The sequence below is a fragment of the Thermobia domestica genome, chromosome 4 (genome assembly GCF_964235325.1).
Source record: "Thermobia domestica chromosome 4, izTheDome1.hap1.1, whole genome shotgun sequence".
NCBI classification, from domain to species: Eukaryota; Metazoa; Arthropoda; class Insecta; order Zygentoma; family Lepismatidae; genus Thermobia; species Thermobia domestica.
Window position 1 is genome coordinate 334,367,820 of NC_137457.1, and position 18,492 is coordinate 334,386,311.

Here is an 18,492-nt window from a genome sequence, read left to right on the forward strand (position 1 = left end):
GGAAAAACATATGGTCAACCTTAATCGCCATTTTTAACTCCTTTGCAAAGCTTTTGTTCTTATTGTTGTTGCAAGAGATTGTTGTTTCTTTTGCTAATCTGCAGAAAATAAGCAACAGATCTGGTTGTTGGGACATACATTTAACATTAGGAAGTATGCAATGCTTCTGTATGCGAGTTATTTTATTATTTCAGCTATGTTCACCTGTTCACTTCTTTGAACACTTTCTTTCTGTCTCTCTCTTGCTTTGTGATGATCAGATGCGTAGCTAGCACTAAAGCCTAGAGGGGGCTAAGGTTCCGCCGTGGTGTAGTGTATGAAACACCACCTATTAAAGAAGCGACGAGGAATATCGGGAGGATAGGGACCTACTTGGATATAGACGGGGGTCATGGGTCCCGGGTATGGTACGAACTCACGACAGGGTTGGAGGAATTTCCCCCGTTAAAAATTTCATAAAATGTTATTTCTACTTTATTTCCACTTGAGAAGAAACATTCCCCCCACTTCCCCGTCTCCTAGATTGGTACAATTTCGCACCCTAATCCCGGGTCCAGCATACTAACAATAACCACAAAACAGCAATAAATAAAGATTGAAATATGAAATGTAAGGTTTTACATTTCTGTTTTTAGTAAAGATGAAAATATTTGTCGAACGGTATGCAGTTTGTATTGGGTAAAACTTCAATAATCTTTTGCAATTATTTCCATGAGTTCTTTTTTCTTAACTTTTGATTTTTCTACGTGGGATTAGACTTGGACCTATGTGGGTTTAGCCACCACTAGAACCCCCTTAGCTACGCCACTAGTGAAGATAAATTCTTTATAATTCTACATTTTGTTTTTTATGCTGTTCTTACAACAGGATTAACAAAGGGATGCATTAGGATGCCTAAGTGCTTACAGCGGGATTCCTAACGACCATCAAGACAAATTCTTACAACTTTTTTATTTTTCATGTTTTTAGGAGTATGTTATAAAGTTTCAAAATGTAGCACGTTTTATAACATGTTCCGTACCTTGTGTTGGAACGTGACGCTTTGTTCAGTTTGTTTTCGATATTGTGCATTAGCAACACTCGCCAATTCAGAGACAGGCGGCGCATGACTCACTGTTGACTACATCAGCGCCTCCAAGTAAACAACGGCACTCCTGGGTGAAATAGGTAGTATTTTATTTTGCCGTATATTAGATTGCAAGTATGAGGTTGCTTCTGTGAACAGTCTTGTGAGTGATTTCATAAACACTGGTAGAATATAGTAAAGTGGAAGTATCAACAATAGTTACAAAATCATATTAAATGAGAACTCACAATGGCTGATGAGGAGTCTGTTAAGTTGGAAGTGTTATGCAAAGAAGAAATTGATGGTGGTTTTCCGCAGGAGGATCCACTCGAAGGGAAAGGGTGGACATACGAACTGATGACTGACAACAAAGAATTAATATTATCTACAACGGAAGGAGACCAAACAATGGAGAAGGATTCTTCGGAGGTGAACATTGATACGATTAAATCTGAATTTGCAGTAAATCTTGCACTTGAAAGTAATATAGAAACGATAACAAAAGTAGTGGTTGAAGAGACCTGCGCGTCGTACTGTAATAATTACAAACAATTAACAACAGAAAGTTTAAATCCAGTTGTGCGAGAAAGGTAATGTTAAATTTTCTATATAGTAATAGGTTCAGATTGATAATACAGTTATATGGGTTCGTAAGTTTTGGAGGTAAAAAGGAATAATTTGCGAGAAACAGATATGAGAGATAACTTGAAAATAAGTTAATAATCTACAGTTTGGAAGTGGCACGACACACACAGACTAGCTGTACACAATACACAAGTGATTGACACCACCTATACAAATCTTATGTAGCTTTTATTTCGATGGAGTGATCATTACTTTATTATTGATTAGGTTTTTCTCACCAATTCTTATTCATATTTCTTCGGTATTTCATATAGAAAGCCTTCTGTAAAAGGACAAGTAGCGTGAGTGAATGGGATCCGAAAATGTACGAAATTCAAATTTAAAATATGTTTTACTGGAATAAAAAGATATGGACGTTAGTAATTTTATCCACGATTTATGGCTGGAGGTCCAGCCACACTTTACCGGAGGGCTTCAAAAGACATTAGCAAAAAATAAGAAAGAATTCTCACCAAAAATTTTGCACATTTATTGTAAGGATTCATTCATAAATTCATTACACATTTACTTCTTTTACAGGAAGTCGAATGTAAACAATCCTTTTTGGGATGTGAAATTGTACTCTTTCATATAGGTACACTTTAGGGGAACCTCAGTGTACGTACACTTAAGAGCTATTGTGCAAGAGACACTAACCAAACTGTTCTAGGTAGCTGCTAAAAAGCACGAATGCTATCTGACTGAGTCAGAGCAGAATATCAGGATGTTGGCCCGAGTGCAAGCAAGGGGATGCATCAGTTGGGAGCAAGTTTTTGCTGTGGTCATTCCATACAATTTATGCTATTCTTCAATTCAGTGATTTTTCTTTTGATTCCAGTTCCAATGTGCGTATCTGTTCTAATATGTTCATTATTGCTATCGAGTCACGTGGGACGTGGTGTTGTACTGTTGACGCTTTTTTTTTTATTTGAGCGGGGTACTAATGATATGATTTGATCACATCTTCTTCAGTGTTCTTCAGTTCTTCATGTGGCTTGTTCGCGGATGCATTGCTTGCGTGTTTGCTTTTATTTGTTGCATTGGTCTAATAAAGTGGAAATTCCTTTTAATTAACAAATAAGAGATTTAAATTCATATCGCTTATGATACAAATATGATATGATGTTTTAGTGGCTGATTAGTGCAGTTCGATAGAAATTTGAATGTATGTGGAATAAGATATAAGTTATGTGGTTGATCGGCTAAAAGTGAACTATGAATTGTATCATCGTATTTGTTCTGGTTACAGCATTGGGGAAAATATTTTTTTTTATTCAGAAACGACACCGTGGAGACGTATTCTCCAGTTCTAATTATTTTTTTCTTAATTGTAAGGTACTTAGATCAGGGACTTGTTTTCTTTTAAATACATAGTTTTCTGCAGTTTGCAGAGTACATTTGTTTTGATTTTTTTAAATATTGTTAGTTAGTGGAGAGTTGCCCTCCTCATGCACACTTTGTTTGGTTCCCTGTGTAGTAGTCTGAAAATGTAATGCTACTTGCTGTACTTTTGTTCTGTTGCCATTTTATACATTACATATTGCATTACAAGTTCTGATAAATTTAGAAGTTTGTTACGATGGGCAGCTACAATGTTCTAAATTTATCAGTATTAGAATCTGGTAATGTTTGTAATAATTAAAGGAACATTACAGTCTGAACCACGATGGTTTCTATCCGATTCGATTCATGAGGAACTGATTGAACGATCTGTTCCGAAGCTATTCATTACCAGAGTGAAAACTTGCCTGTGAGTATACATATAAACAAAGATAACGCCAAACACTGTATACCATAAAATTACCTACCTTACGTGTTGAATTATCTACGCTGCTAAATACGTTAAAGAAACAAGAATTTACGTTTCGGTATGTTTTCACTGCTTTCATATTTGTGTTCCAAAGTAACGTAACACATTAGTAACGTAAATTTTACTTTTATGTGGATCCCTTAATTCTCGGACATTTCTGTAGTTGCCCGTCATAAAGTAATGTGTTAATTTCACTTAATTTCACTATAATGGTTACTAGCTATTATGTGGACGAATCCGTGCATAACAGTTTCGAATTCTAATTAGGTACTTTTACGTAGATAGGAAGGTCAAAGGTAAAAACAAAATATTAAAATACTATTACGAGTTTGTTCCATAAATTTTACAAAACTGTGAATCCGCTGAGTAAATCTGGACCCAAAAATAACATTATGATACAGTATTTAAATGAAAAGAAATAAAAGAAAGTAGAAGTCATTGCAAGACCCTATATAAAGGTAAATATCTGCGTGATGGTTCTTCTGGTGTACGAATTTACACCGGAAATTTGGTATAGATGGTTCAAAGTAATTTCATTGCAGTTTGGAAAATATTGTTCGGTTTATCTTACGTGGGAAGAAAGAAGCGTCAACGATGTATATTATCTCACAAACTTATCACTTTAGAAAGATAAAGCTAGGTCCGGAAACTGATTTGTAAAAAGAAGTTGGCATACAATCTGGAGAAAGGTGCTATTGAGGTATGACATTCCAGATGATGGGAAAGGGAAGGAAAAGCTGTAAACATGATCTGAAAGAGTTCTTATTAATGACGAGTCTATAGTTTTCGGTGTCACTAAACTAATTGGTTGCTGTTTTAATAACACATATCAAGTTTAGTCAACAACACACTTGTCAGCTTATCTAGGAGTTGATCATGGATATTTATTTTTGCTCAGTTATAATAATAATAATAAAAATAATAATATAATATTATTTATTATTATGTTGAGAGACAATGTCAGTTATAGCGGAAAGACACTTGACCTACTTTATTTAGTCTACTGAGTTCTTTATTGTAAAAAAAAAATAATAAATATTTTTATTTTTGTGCAACTCCTGATGTTTTAACTGGCACATCTGAAAACGCAAGTTTCTGCAGTGCTTTGTTTATAATATTTAGCTAAACAAATGCAATATAATCGTTTATTCCAAACAATTTTTGAACGAAGGATACCAGAAATATAACTACAAAATATATATTGATAATCGTACTGTTTTGAGTAATCCAGGAAAATACTAATATAATTTATTTCTCTGATACAATAAAAAGCAAAATAATCTTTAAAATTGACAATGGCGCCACTAATCCGCACATACCTTACTCAAATATATATAAAAATAGTTCGTGGCTCGTATCTAGAACCATACGTACATTTCTGTAGAGTCTAGAAAATATTCTCATTTCACATATCTCATAAGAACGATGTGATTTTAAATTCTACCCTCTATGATCAGAAGTGTATTGGCCATTAGTACGTCCGAATTCAATCATGTTACAAATAGAACGATTTTGAACTTTTTCATTTATCATATCTAGGGCATTCTTACACTACTGTAAATTCTAGAAAATACTAACTTATTATTTATTTCGTTTATAGGAAAGCAATATTTGGAACCAAACACTTCCACGTTAGTTCCCAGGGTGCGGAAATAAGAGGTCAAAATTTAGAATAGGTGAAGAATAGAAGGAATTGATTATTTTTTTCCTTGCTGATATATACGAACATTCTTCCCTCCTTTAGGTTGTATAAAGCAATGATAAATAATTTATTTCACTCAGCCAATAGGAATAATAAAATCTCAAACTATATCTTTTTTGGGAAGTGTTGGATAAATGTTTCAAATGGAACGATTCGGAACCTTTTCGGAGCGTGTTTCGGACATAGGCTTTTTAATTGCAGTTATTCTACTTCCAACTGCGGAATAGATAATTTAAAATTTTGTCACTTTATTAAATAAATTACGAATTTTAACTTCTTAGAATATAGAAAACCGTTCAGAATATCCTCAGCTGGAAGCCAACGCAAGAAGTTCTATTGCAAATTTGGACTTGTTTCCGCCGCTGTGGAACTTATCGTAGTAATGTAGATTTGGCATCATGCTATACCTGAAGTAAATCGTGAAGACCGATTTGAAAGTACCCACTTTGTCGAAAGTATTATTTAATGTTTTAACACATTCATAGTTTGCCGTATTACGATCCTGGTAAACTTCTATGTATTTAGTTTTTTCATGCATTTACTTCTAAATCAATGTAGCTGCAAGGTTTTAATAAGGCCTCTGCATTTCTTTCGATTGTTCTATTTACATCATCAGCCCCCGACATAACATGGTGAATATCATTCAGGTTTAGGTCCTGGTTGCTATCTTTGGTTTTCCTTATAGCGTACTTCGAAACGAAGCTGAATAATAATGGCAATAACGCATCTCCTTGTTTCAGGCCATTCTTGACGTGGAAGCTCGAATTTTTTACTCAGAGTTGATTCTGGGATTCATTCAAATACACTTCTATTAATTTAACTGTTTCGTTATTCCAAATTCTGTAAGAATGTTGTACAATGTTCTCCTCCTAACCGAGTCGTAAGTCTTTCTAAAATCAATGTTGATGCACTGGGTAATATATTCCCATTTCTTTTCGAGTATTTGTCGAATGGTAAATATCTGATCGATATTCGATTTCGCCTAAATCCACACTGATAATCTCCAATAATTTCATCTATGTATGGGATCAATCTTGTTAAGAGAAATGCCCCGATAATTATTACAATCAGTTTTGTCCCCTTTCTTGTAAATTGGAAAAGTGATTGATTCTTTCAACTCTTGTTAAATGTGTTCCATAGTATTTCTTTTTTGTAAAAATTCCTGGTGTTAAAAATTCCTCGCGTTGAATTCCTCTTTTAAAAATTCAGAAACCTTTAAGACTGGGTAAACCGTGGGGGTGGTTATTTATTCTAGAGCCTAGAAAACCACACACCCATATGATCCATGAACAGAAATTTCGGTATTTCCTAGATCCTAAACAAGCTTAAGGAACAGTCAGCGCATTGCAGAATTCGGAACTTTGACGATTTTGCAGATCCGAAGCAACTGATGGGTGGTAACAGATTATTACGTATGTGATCAATGAATGAAAAATTTGTTCGAAAAATTCATACAATGTATATGAAAGTTAAAACTTAACTGAAAAACTTCAAAAATGTACAGAATCGCCCGAAACGAAGCTCTTGATATGCAATCTTTAAGAGTACCAAATAAATGTATTTCTCTCATGTTTATTTTTTCAAAAAAGAGGGTGTCTGATATTTTGAAGAAAAATACTACATACGGTTGTGCTAGTTATTTGTATATTTTTTAAATAAAAAGTACTTACTTTTGTATATAAGAGGTTAAAAATTTATTATATATATTGATTATATTATTTTTATATAGAAGTTTTATTTTAATATCATCAACAACTACTAATCAAATGAGTTTTTGTGTTGTAGAGAAGCGAAACAAAGTCTGCTTTATCAATTTGAAGCAAAATTTTGAAAACAGCCCAAAATTTCACAAGCAAAAATGCGAAGCAGAAGAAAACGAGTTTTTTCAAAAATGCCGTTTTTTTCGAACCCTTGCATCTCTAGTATTTAGTAAATTTTTTCTTTGTCTATACGTAGTTGTTTCAAATCGGCCAAAGACATCAATTCTGAAGTGATCCCGAAAAGATATGTTCCCTCATACGACCCCGACCTGGATCCAGGCAACTACATAGGTAGGAATTGCCCTAACCCATCCCAGCTGACGAGAAGTTTTAATTTGACTGTTTGTATATTCAACTAAGTTTACTATTCATTCACACACACTCACCTACATACAGGACAGCATATTGACATAGGTCATAATAATTTTAAAAGAAATCATCTAACTACAACTTGGTACTACCATTTATTACATTTACTGAGAAATTAAGACACAGAATTTTATAAACATGCATAATATAACCCGGAGTTTCAATGCCGCGTTCACAGACTTCTATCGTTAGCTAACTGCATCCATATATATTAACAGATAGCTTAAAAAGAAAGAAAAAAATATTTTTATTTAACTTTTGATAAAAATGATATAGATTCATGCGGAAGTATAGTATACAGTATGAAGAATGGAAAGAAAAAAAATTAAAATAAAGGTTAGTAATAAGTCTTTATCTCATTCATGAGCATTTCGAAAGTAATTTTAAACGAATCTTTTCTCGTACTTTTAGATTAGTTATAATATTATGAATATTGTCGTAGCACCCTTTCTGGTGTCCACACGTTCCACTTTTTTGCATTTCTTATATTCACTCATTAGGATGTATATATGATATTCATAAGCACCATGTATTCGGTTCGTAAAAATACTTATCAATACACTTCTCTTATTTCTGGGGTTAAAAAAGCAAACTCTTGCCACTCGCATCACGATGACTATGTTACTTATTCTATCATTAGCTTACTATTACATTTGCTATCTCTCAATGAATATCGCTTTAAACTACAAGGATAAATCAAAAAGTAAGGTGAAATTGCCTGTCAAACCCATAGTATTGTGTGTAGCTAATTAATTCTTTTCCATGTTACAGGTAATCTGGTAATAGAAGTGTGACGGTTTGTACAACATTCTATATCCTCCCGTCTGGTGCTGAGAGCAACTCAAAGCTGGCGCAACGACTGGAACATTACACCAAGGAGGAAGTGCGCGATGTCATTCGTTTTTCTGGGCCAAGGAAACAAAACCATGTGATATTCATCGAGAATTGGTGCAGGTCTACGGAGATAGTGTTATGTCGCTGAAACAAGTGTACGTGTGGAGTAACACATTTGCAAGTGGTAGGAGTACTGTCACAGATGATGGCAGAAGTGGCAGACCATCAACGTCCATCACCGACACGAATGTGGCTGTCGTCGATGCCATGATTCGTGAAGACAGAAAAGTGCGGTTGCAGGACATTGCCAATGAATTTGAATATCTCTTATAGTTCCGTAAGCGACATCGTCCATGACCAACTGGGCTTCACAAAAGTGTGTGCACGCTGGGTACCCAAGCTTCTGAGTAACGAACACAGAAACCAGCGAATAAGCAGTTCCCTGAGCCACCTCACACCTTATGCCGACGAAGGAAATTCATTCCTTCATCACATCATAATGGGCGATGAAACTCCGATACCTCTATGGACACCTGAATCCAAACGTCAGAGCATGACATGGAAACATCCATCGTCACCACAGGCCAACAAATGCAAGACAATAGCATCTGCCCAAAAAACAATGGCTACTGTCTTTTGGGACCGTCTCGGTGTTATTCATGTTGAATTTCTGGAAAACAGTACACCCATTAATGCAGACACCTACTGCCAAGCCCTGGACAGGCTGAAAGCAGCCATACGGCAGAAACGACGGGGGGCACTCCGAGAGGGCGTGTTGTTATTGCATGATAACGCACGTCCACATACAGCCGAACGGACCCGTACACACCTCCGCGGGTTCAAGTGGGAAATTCTCGATCACCCTCCGTATACCCCTGATTTAGCCCCGTCGGATTACCATTTGTTCGGTCCCCTGAAGCAACATCTCCGTGGGCAGCGTTTCCAGACACTGACAGAGGCACAACAGGCTACACGTACCTGGTTAGGAAATCTGGAACCACATTTCTTTGAACAGGGCATGGATGATTTGGTGCCACGTTGGAATAAATGTTTAGACAACTACGGTTCCTTCTTCGAATAATAGTGTGATACCATACTTCAAACATAGTAAAGCTTCATCGACGCATCGACTGTACGCTTTTCTGTAAATCAACAATTCACCTTTTTGATTTACCCTTGTACTAATTACACACATTTATTCTTGATTTGCACTATACATATGTGTGAAAGAGAATTTTCCAAGTTCAAAAGGACTTTCGTTTTTATTGTAAACACAACTTATAGGGTGGAAACATTGGTGAAGTTTCAGGATTCGTATGAGAGGGATGGTAATCGAAGTGTAGTTCTAAAAAAGGATTTTATTTCACTAATTTGAAGGTTGAGTTAAAGACACATGAAGGTTACGATGACCTGCCTCAATCCCATGTTACATGCAGTTAGTATATTACAAACGATGCTAGTTGTTACATATATTAATAACATTACAATGTTTGAAGAGAATATCTAACATGCGGCGGTATTTTTTAACATTTACATTGCATATTTATCAGGTATTTCGTAACTATGGCAACCAAGAACCGTTCGGGTTCGGTACTAAGCCCTTTACGCATATTTATCTACTCGCTTCAACATTTTACATTTTACTTCATATATATATATACATATATATATTCAATGATCATTTAATCTTTCAAGTTAATAACCCCAACAATTTGAATTTGTAGGTTGCAACTCTTTACACGAGAGAAAGTCCGACCTATCGCATATATACAAATTTGACTAATTACCTGCGCATAATAATAAAATTAATATTCTCAAATATTTTATTGAAACTAGGAGGAGGGTGCATTGCAGGCACGTAAGCACATAATATGTTTAAATATATAGTTTTAAAATATTAACATTATTTTTGGACCCAATACAACATTTACATTTGTGGTTATCAATGGAACAAAAGTAAAAAATGAGTGAAAATTGTAGGAATTCTGAACGTATAATGAAAAAGGTAAAATTGTACCGTGTACTGAACCATCGCCCACTACCGCAGTGGTTCGAAAATATGAGGGAAATCGTTTCTGTGACCTTTCACATCATCGAATACCTCTACGAATCGTGTGTCGCAAAATCTAAGGTGATAAATCAAGTTCAAGTTTTATATGTCGAATGACTGATATATCTCAAGTTCAAAACTCAGGGGAAGGTGAAATATAAAAAAATCTTGAAGAAGAGAATACAGGAATAGAGAGAAAGCTGCGCCAAAGAAATAACCTAGGATAAAGATAAGTGGTCGAATATAGACATACAATAATCCACAGCCAAATATACTTTCATATGCCGAAAAATGAGTCTACTAAAATGCGTAGGCCAACGGTGTCTGACTGCCTAAGTACGAGTCCGTGCCTTCTAGGCAATCATCTAACAAGGAATAAGCCCTGTGGTATGATTGACTATTAACCGTTTCCGGTACCAATTCACTCAGATTACGGCCGGTCCATTCGGAAGTGTCAGCTTGGTTTCTAATTTAGAATTTCTAAAAAAAATTACCCGACCCCTCAGAAACTGAGAAGACTTTCGAGGAAAGTATGGTAGACTAGACTAAAATTGATGAAACAAGAAATCATAACAGAGACTTGCCGGAATTAACAAAAAAATAAATAAAATAAATTTTGTACTAGTAAGTTATCTGCCAAATCTTACTAGTAGCTCCCACATTCGCAAGAGTGCCAACCTTGAGGTTGTTAATATTAATAGCTACCTACTTTAAAAATAAGAAAGAAAATGAAAATATTTGAAAGCGAGGTAGGATCGACACCTGGGTAGGGAATCGTAAACAGGAAAAAATACTAAATTATACTCACACATATGCATGCTACATACGACATATACTAAGAAAACAAATATCAATACATATCACTACATATGTTGTCACACGAATTCACTATATGTACATTCAACGAATTACTGTTTTCACCATTCTAAATCGGCTCTATTAAACTGGGGACAAAGAAACGGAAAAATTAGAGCCCAATGGCCCTACTACTAATTAAATCATGGTTTTCCAAATACTTTTAACGCCCCAGGATGGACATATTAAAACTACTTATGGTAAGGTTCCCCTTCCTGAAGGGAAGAGAACCTTAACAAAAAATCGTTCAACCCATCTCTGTCGGAAGCTGTGATCAACTCAGGAATAAGTGAGAGAGTTCCTGTTCTTATTTACGCGAACATTGTGAAATTTAACTTAACTATAAATAAACCTACACCAAACGGAAAAGTGATTGATTTTCTCCACTCTTGTTAAATGTGTTCAATAGTATTTCTTTTTTGTAAAAAATCCTTGTGTTAAAGTTTCTTCGTGTTGAATTCCTCTTTTAAAAATTCAGAAACCTTAAGACTGGGTAAACCGTGATGGTAGATATATATTCTAGAGCCTAGGAAACACCACACTCATATGATCCATGAACAGAATTTTCGGTATTTTCTAGATTCTAAACAAGCTTAAGGAACAGTCAGCGCATTGCAGAATTCGGAACTTTGACGATTTTGCAGATCCGAAGCAACTGATGAGTGGTAACATTATTACGTAGGTGATCAATGAATGAAAAATTTGTTCGAAAAATTCATACAATGTATATAAAAGTTAAAACTTAACTGAAAAACTTCAAAAATGTACAGAATCGCCCGAAATGAAGCTCTTGATATGCAACCTTTAAAAGTACCAAATAAATGTATTTGTCTCTTGTTTATTTTTTTAAAAAAGAGGGTGTCTGATATTTTGAAGTATAAATACTACATACAGTTGTGCTAGTTATTTGTGTATATGTTTTTAATAAAAAAGTACTTACTTTTGTATATGAGAGGTTAAAAATTTATTATATATATTGCATAATCTTTTGCCATTTCATAGTGTAGCTATGTTAAAAAATTTTAAAAATCTTTTCGAAATTCATGATTTATTTTAAAGGTTTTATACTATTATCTGCAACAACTACTTATCAAATGAGTTATTGTGTTGTAGAGAATTGAAACCAAGTGTTCTGTATCAATTTGAAGCAAAATTTCGAAAACAGCCGAAAGTTTCACAAGCAAAAATGCGAAGGAGAAAAAACCGAGTTTTTTCAAAAATGCCGTTTATTTCGAACTCTTGCATCTCTAGAATTTAGTAAATTTTTTCTTTGTCTATACGTAGTTGTTTCAAATCGGCCAAATGCATAAGATTAGCCTGAGCGGGAGCGTACTCCGATGTCTACTGGAAAAAATGGCCAGTATCCATTTAGACCTCTATCATTTGTTGTAATCCAAAGCAGCACGTTAAATTAGCTGCGTTTTAATATTAATTTGCATAGTATATTACCAAACGAAATGTCGTATTCCTCGTGGTACCTTGCGAGGTCAAACCCGTTACTCTAATTGCTAAGAAAATAGGTTTCCTTTATTTGTGGAATGCCTACACCGAATCATAAACATTACTTGGAAAACTAGTTAGTCCGTTAAATATTGTCACATGTCTTCGCATTTCGTACTAGTAAATTAAAAATCCATTCATATGTAAAGAGTTTGAAGAAGAAAAATAGTAGAATCGTGAGTGAGAAATGTAACCTTGTATTTCAATACTTTAGTCAAATATGAAATTAAAATAAATCCTTGTAAATCCTTGGAAATACTTATGTACGTTTTAGGATTAGCATATTCATATCGGACTTCCGAGGAATAAAATAATTATTTATGGCCGTGTCAATAGCGACAAACCCCAGTCACGACCCCTCTTTAGTTTTATTAGAAAAGAGGAAAGAGTGAGAAAGAAATGAAGACGGCACGAAAAAGAAGGAAAAGAAAAAGAGGAAAGGAAGAAACTAGGGATAAATGATTACAGGATAAGTATGTAAATATGGTAAAGGAACTTGTTTAGTTATTGAAAGGTGATTCATATTCGAAGGTTATTACTTGAGGATCAATTCTGAGGTTATTCGAGAAGACGTTCCCTCATACAACCCCGACCTGGATCCAGGCAACTACACAAATAGGAATTGCCCTAACCCAGCCCAGTTGACGAGAAGTTTTAATTTGACTGTTTGCATATTAAACTAAGATTACCATTCGTTCACATACACTCACCTACATACAGGACAGCATATTGACGTGGGTCATAATAATTTTAAGAGAAACCATCTAACTACAACTTGGTACTACCATTTATTACATTTACTGAGAAATTAAGACACAGAATTTTATAAACATGCATAATATAAACGTATCAATTTATACATAAAATTGAATACTGGTAATGTAATAGTACACACACACACACACACACACACACACACACACGGAGGTTCATTGTCCATTCACAAAAGCTCAGTGTACGTCTGACAGTTGGACATCCAACATGGCAGTACAAACATGTTCCACGTGTATCCACGAGAATCGCCGTAGAACGAAAACATTAACAGATAGGGAGAAGCTGTCTCCTGCTAAGAATTCAGTGTCTCAAGACAACATACCGATACTATCCACAATATTCTATCGATAACGAAAACATTTCAAACTTACTAGTACTTTTGGTTTCAATACAAATTTCCGCAGAACATAAACGATAAAAAAGTCAGGAAGCGCATTTTTGCAATCGATGAAGCATCTCAAGTATCCATCTCCATCTTCTGCACTGAAATTACACTCAAACAAGAGGTGGATAAAATTAGCCATTCCAGGTTTCAACTCCACTATAGAACGGAACGGAGATGGCAACAAGGCGTATTTTAACAAGTGATTCAACATAGCATGACTATTGCCTTGCCAACAGTCTGACAAAATCGGAGATCTTTCAAGTTTAATATAATTCTCTTTTCAGTGCTATAGGGCAAGAACGATAAGAGATGTCGAGATGCCGTTTCTTCAGTCGATTCATTGTTCTATGAATAGGTTCTATATTTTCCTAACTTTCCGCTTTCTATTCAAGCTAGGAGCAATTGAAATTAGCTATTTTCGGATATAGTATTTGTCACCATAGAACGGAAATGGTAAGAGATAGCGGAAAGTGGCTTTCCGCAAACAAGTCGACGTTTAAAGGCAGTCTCATCGTTACTCACAACACTTTACCAGAATCATAAGTACTTCAAATTTACTATCAGTTCCTATTTCAATATATTTTACAACTTTTATTGCCACAGAACAAAAAGGAATATATATATATATATATATATATGAAATTTCTGAAGAGATTCAACGTCTCAGTATAATACATAATTAGAATCCAAACAATATCTTCATTTTGTCCGTTCAAATTAAATTGAAACTGTAAATTGCTAGAATTAGCCATCTGTGGTTTCAACGTTTATGAGCACAGAACAAACACGGTAATAGACAGCGAGAAGTGTTTGCTGCCAACGGTTCAACTTCCGGTTTCAATACAGATTTCTGTAGAGCTAAAATTGTAAGATATATCGAAGTGTGTTTTTCTACAATGGAGTTGGCGTTGCATCTATTCCATTGAAGCTCTATACTGGCCGGAAGTGGTTAAAATCAGAAATTTCAGGTTTCAACTTTTATCGACCTAGAACGAAAATGGTAATAAATAGCGAAAACCAGTTCTCTTACAAACGATTCAACGTCTCAAGACAATGCAGCATGGCTATCTTCAATACTACCAAAACAGTAATTAGTTCAAACTTACTACTAATAGCAGTTTGAATACTTATTTCTATAGAGCAAAAACGGTAAAAGATATTGGAATGCGTTTTTCACTTGATTTGTTTGCCAAGAAGCGGTTCCATCTTTTACGTTAAACCTCTGTTCAAACCGGAGTTAAGCTGATTTCTTTGAATCATCTCAGTATTCACTGTATATGAAAATCAGTAAGAACGCCAGATTCTTTTACTTAGTGGGACGTTCAGATAATGTGTGACGGATGTTGGTACATATATTAATTTTATTTCATATGGTAATTTTATATATTAAAAATAGGTTCGCATGTTGCCCACTTTCACCCCTTAAAGCGCAGATCACTCGCCCGCTGCCTTTTAGTAAAGTTTTTATGTAGGAAAGTTCACCCCAGCTTTGTAACATAATCCAGTCATCAGGTTCCCAGTTTTTCTCGTATAATTTAAACTCGTTCTGTTACTCACAGTACACTCATTCGAATGACAGTAACTTAAAAAGAAAGAAAAAAAACAGAGTTGGTTGGGAGACAGTGCTAACTGTAGTGGAAAATTTATTCTGAAGCAAGTCATCCGTTTTCTGAGCTAATGATAGACGAAATGGATGTCAAGTTTACGTGCTGAGAAATAATATGTAGATTATTCTTCTTCTTTCTGTTAAATACATTATTTCCTCTGGTGCAAGCGACAGTTTATTTTAAATGATAAGCTTATGTACTAAATTTTCTCTTTAACAAAAGAAACTCCCTAGCCATGTAGTAGAAAGATGATAATTTTTGAGATACATTTTCAATCCTCCTCCGCTAGTCTTTTTGTACTATTTGAATGAAAATAACATGATAAAAACGTAATTGAAGATGATAGAAAATTTATTTCAAACAGTTCAACTGCCTTACTTTCATTATGTAATGAATAATCCATTTGTTTTATTTATTTTAATATCTTGCCGCGACCTTTTAAATTTTAAAGTAATAAACAATAAACACGGAAGGTTTTAACAATGCAAATAACTCCCGGAAGACATTATTTGACAGTGTAGCTAATCCAGTATACAATTTTGGTTTCTTCGTGTGGCAGTCATCAGGTTATTACAAATTTAAATTGTACCCTTACGTAGAATAGTACACTTATTTGTGTGTGCTGCAAAGTAATAGCATGAGAAGCTTGTAAAGTTTGGAAACCTCTAACACTAATAACTAGAGGCACGAGTTTTTCGCAATATGCGACAAAACGAAATGCGCCAGAATTAAGTAATTTTCAGTTTTCTGGCGTTTTATGATATTCTGTATGTATTTTCATTGGTTTCCGTTGCGTGATGAAACGCAAAATTGGCAGTTTCGAGCGAAATTTCTAACAATATGCGAAATAACGCGAAATTTTAAAAATACGTTTTCATTAATTTTAAAACGCCAGTTTTTCGCTGAGGAAACGGTAGAACCTGGCATGAACTGTGCATTATGGGTGATTCAGACACAGCTATAAAGGACATGTTTTCCATTACCGTCGCAGCTGGATGGGGAGAAGCCCTTTTAATTTGCATTGAGTATGAGAATATTCTTGGTTTTGTCTCGAAAAGTGCACGTTATATGTGCAAGTGCTTCGACACGTTGTCTGTGATAATGGAACACATATAGTTGATGTACAGTGTTGAAGATATCTGGCAGAACACTTTGAAAGAACTTAATAATTTTGTGTGCCAAGTGAAAAATGAATTTTTCAACGCAAGGAATCTCAAAAGCAAGTACCTGAGTTTTTTTTTTTTTTTTTTTTTAAAGAGAAGTATCGTGATGTTTAAACCACATTGTTTCCCGAACCTGTTCTTATTAGGTTGAGTAGCTGGTTCCATGCTGTGCAGTATTTAGACAAATATTTAAAACCACTAGATGAGCTCCTTTCAAAATGCGACGACCTCAATCGTCAAGCTAAAACAGTCAAATGTTATTTGGAAGACAAGACACTAATATTGAAGGTTAATTTTTTAAGTGATAGTTGTAGTGACCTTGTCGATTTTATAACTTTCACGACACAGACAAGTCTCCGACATCACATATATTGAGTAGTCATCTTGATAGACTCAGTACTTGATTGAACGTTTAGTGGCAGGGCCCCTTTGGTGAAAAAACCAAAGCATAGTTACGTTTGTTATCAAGTGACAAGATGGCTGCTTTCTTTCTAAAGCAAAGACTCCCAAACTAAAGAAATATATGCTATTTGGGAAAGCTATATGATTCTTCTGTAATTGCGTGTAGTGATGAACCAGACAGTGTTGCGTTAAGAAATTTTTTTAAAGCTTTGCCTTCATTTTTCTTAAAAAATGCGAGCATCTGATTATGGAGTACCGTATTTCGAGTTTCATAAAGTGGTCTACGAACTCTTGAGAAGTGATTCGTCTTTAAAGTGCAGTGTAGTGGATATTTTGAGTGAACACAAGTTCCATAGTAATGATTGTTTGAATTTTGTTATAAATGCACTTTCATGTGTGTGATTTCCAACAAGCAATGCCAATTGTGAGTTTTTTTCCAAGTATGGATTAGTGATAAGTGACAAGCGTTCAACAATGAAGGAGAAAAATGTGGAAACATGTAATATTGTTATGTTTAATGCCTAAATATAACTTGTGCCTACGTGTTTTCAGAAGACAGCAAAATTTTCCTATTCATACTAAGTTTAGTTACTGATTTTCCTTCAGTTTGATTTAAAAAAAAAAAACAATTTTTTATAGGTAAAATTTACAATGTGAAGTGAAATATTCAATGTAGGTAATTATAGGTAATTAGTGGTTTATTTCTGTAGTGATCTATGAATAAAAGGAACAATTGTAAAAATGTTATCTTTTCCACAAGAGCTACAAAGGCGAAACTTTATTTGGAAAATGCGACAAAACGCGAAATATGCAGAATGAAACGCGAAATTATCAAATTCTTAGTGCGAAAAACTTGGGCCTCTACCAATAAAACGGGATATAAGCAGTGCAATGCATATTCTTATTACCTTAGCGTCGAAATATACATTCATAATATTAGGTATTTCTTATAAATAGATGAGAAATTGGAAGGAATATAAAACTCGCTGTTTATCAAAAGAGTCTATCATATCTAGCTACGTAGATATATTCAATACTCTTAAAGATCATAATGTAGTTTAAAATTTGATATGTGAAAGCATTCCGAGGAAATTAAAAGCAGTATACTACTTAAAATGACTTACTTGTACTCTTTATAGCTTTTGTTTGTCGTGAAAGTAGGAGTTTCTGTTAGTTGTAATTAAAAAAAAAAAAGTACCCGCAATTTTTGAAATTCTTGATACAAAAATTAATGATGTAATACATAAAAGTCTCGTGATATGGCACCTCCATTTTCTTTTTTAATAATTTCCTAATTAGAGATAGCAAAACAAAGGACGGTATATTGTATGGAGAAGAGAAAAGATATGGAAATCATTCGATAGACCTCCGTTCCCTATTTTTAGAGGAAGTTACAAGCACAAAAGTATTAGAGTTTAGTTTACCACCAAATTTGACGTATGAGTGCCTAAGATCGCCTTATATTTAAGAGGCAATAACGAATATAATAGAAAAGAATGTGCTGTTTTTGCTATATTTTACATGCAACTGTTTGTATTCCTGTGGTGTGTCATATTATTTATCTTCTTCATTTCCTTGTTTATTGAATTCG

General features: G+C 34.5%; 1 protein-coding gene across 3 annotated transcripts in view; it reads left to right on the forward strand.

The window, feature by feature from the left end:
• Nucleotides 1-1,111: 1,111 nt before the first annotated feature.
• Nucleotides 1,112-18,492, forward strand: part of LOC145684484 (uncharacterized) — a 53,612-nt gene continuing 36,231 nt past the window's right edge. For 2 of the 3 annotated variants that reach the window (XM_081756931.1, XM_081756929.1), the window contains exon 1: nt 1,112-1,656. In XM_081756931.1, coding sequence (XP_081613057.1) covers nt 1,316-1,656 — 341 coding nt within the window. In that variant the 5' untranslated portion in view covers nt 1,112-1,315. Of the gene's footprint in view, nt 1,657-8,102 lie in introns of all 3 variants that reach the window. The other variant, XM_081756932.1, reaches the window with a different exon arrangement.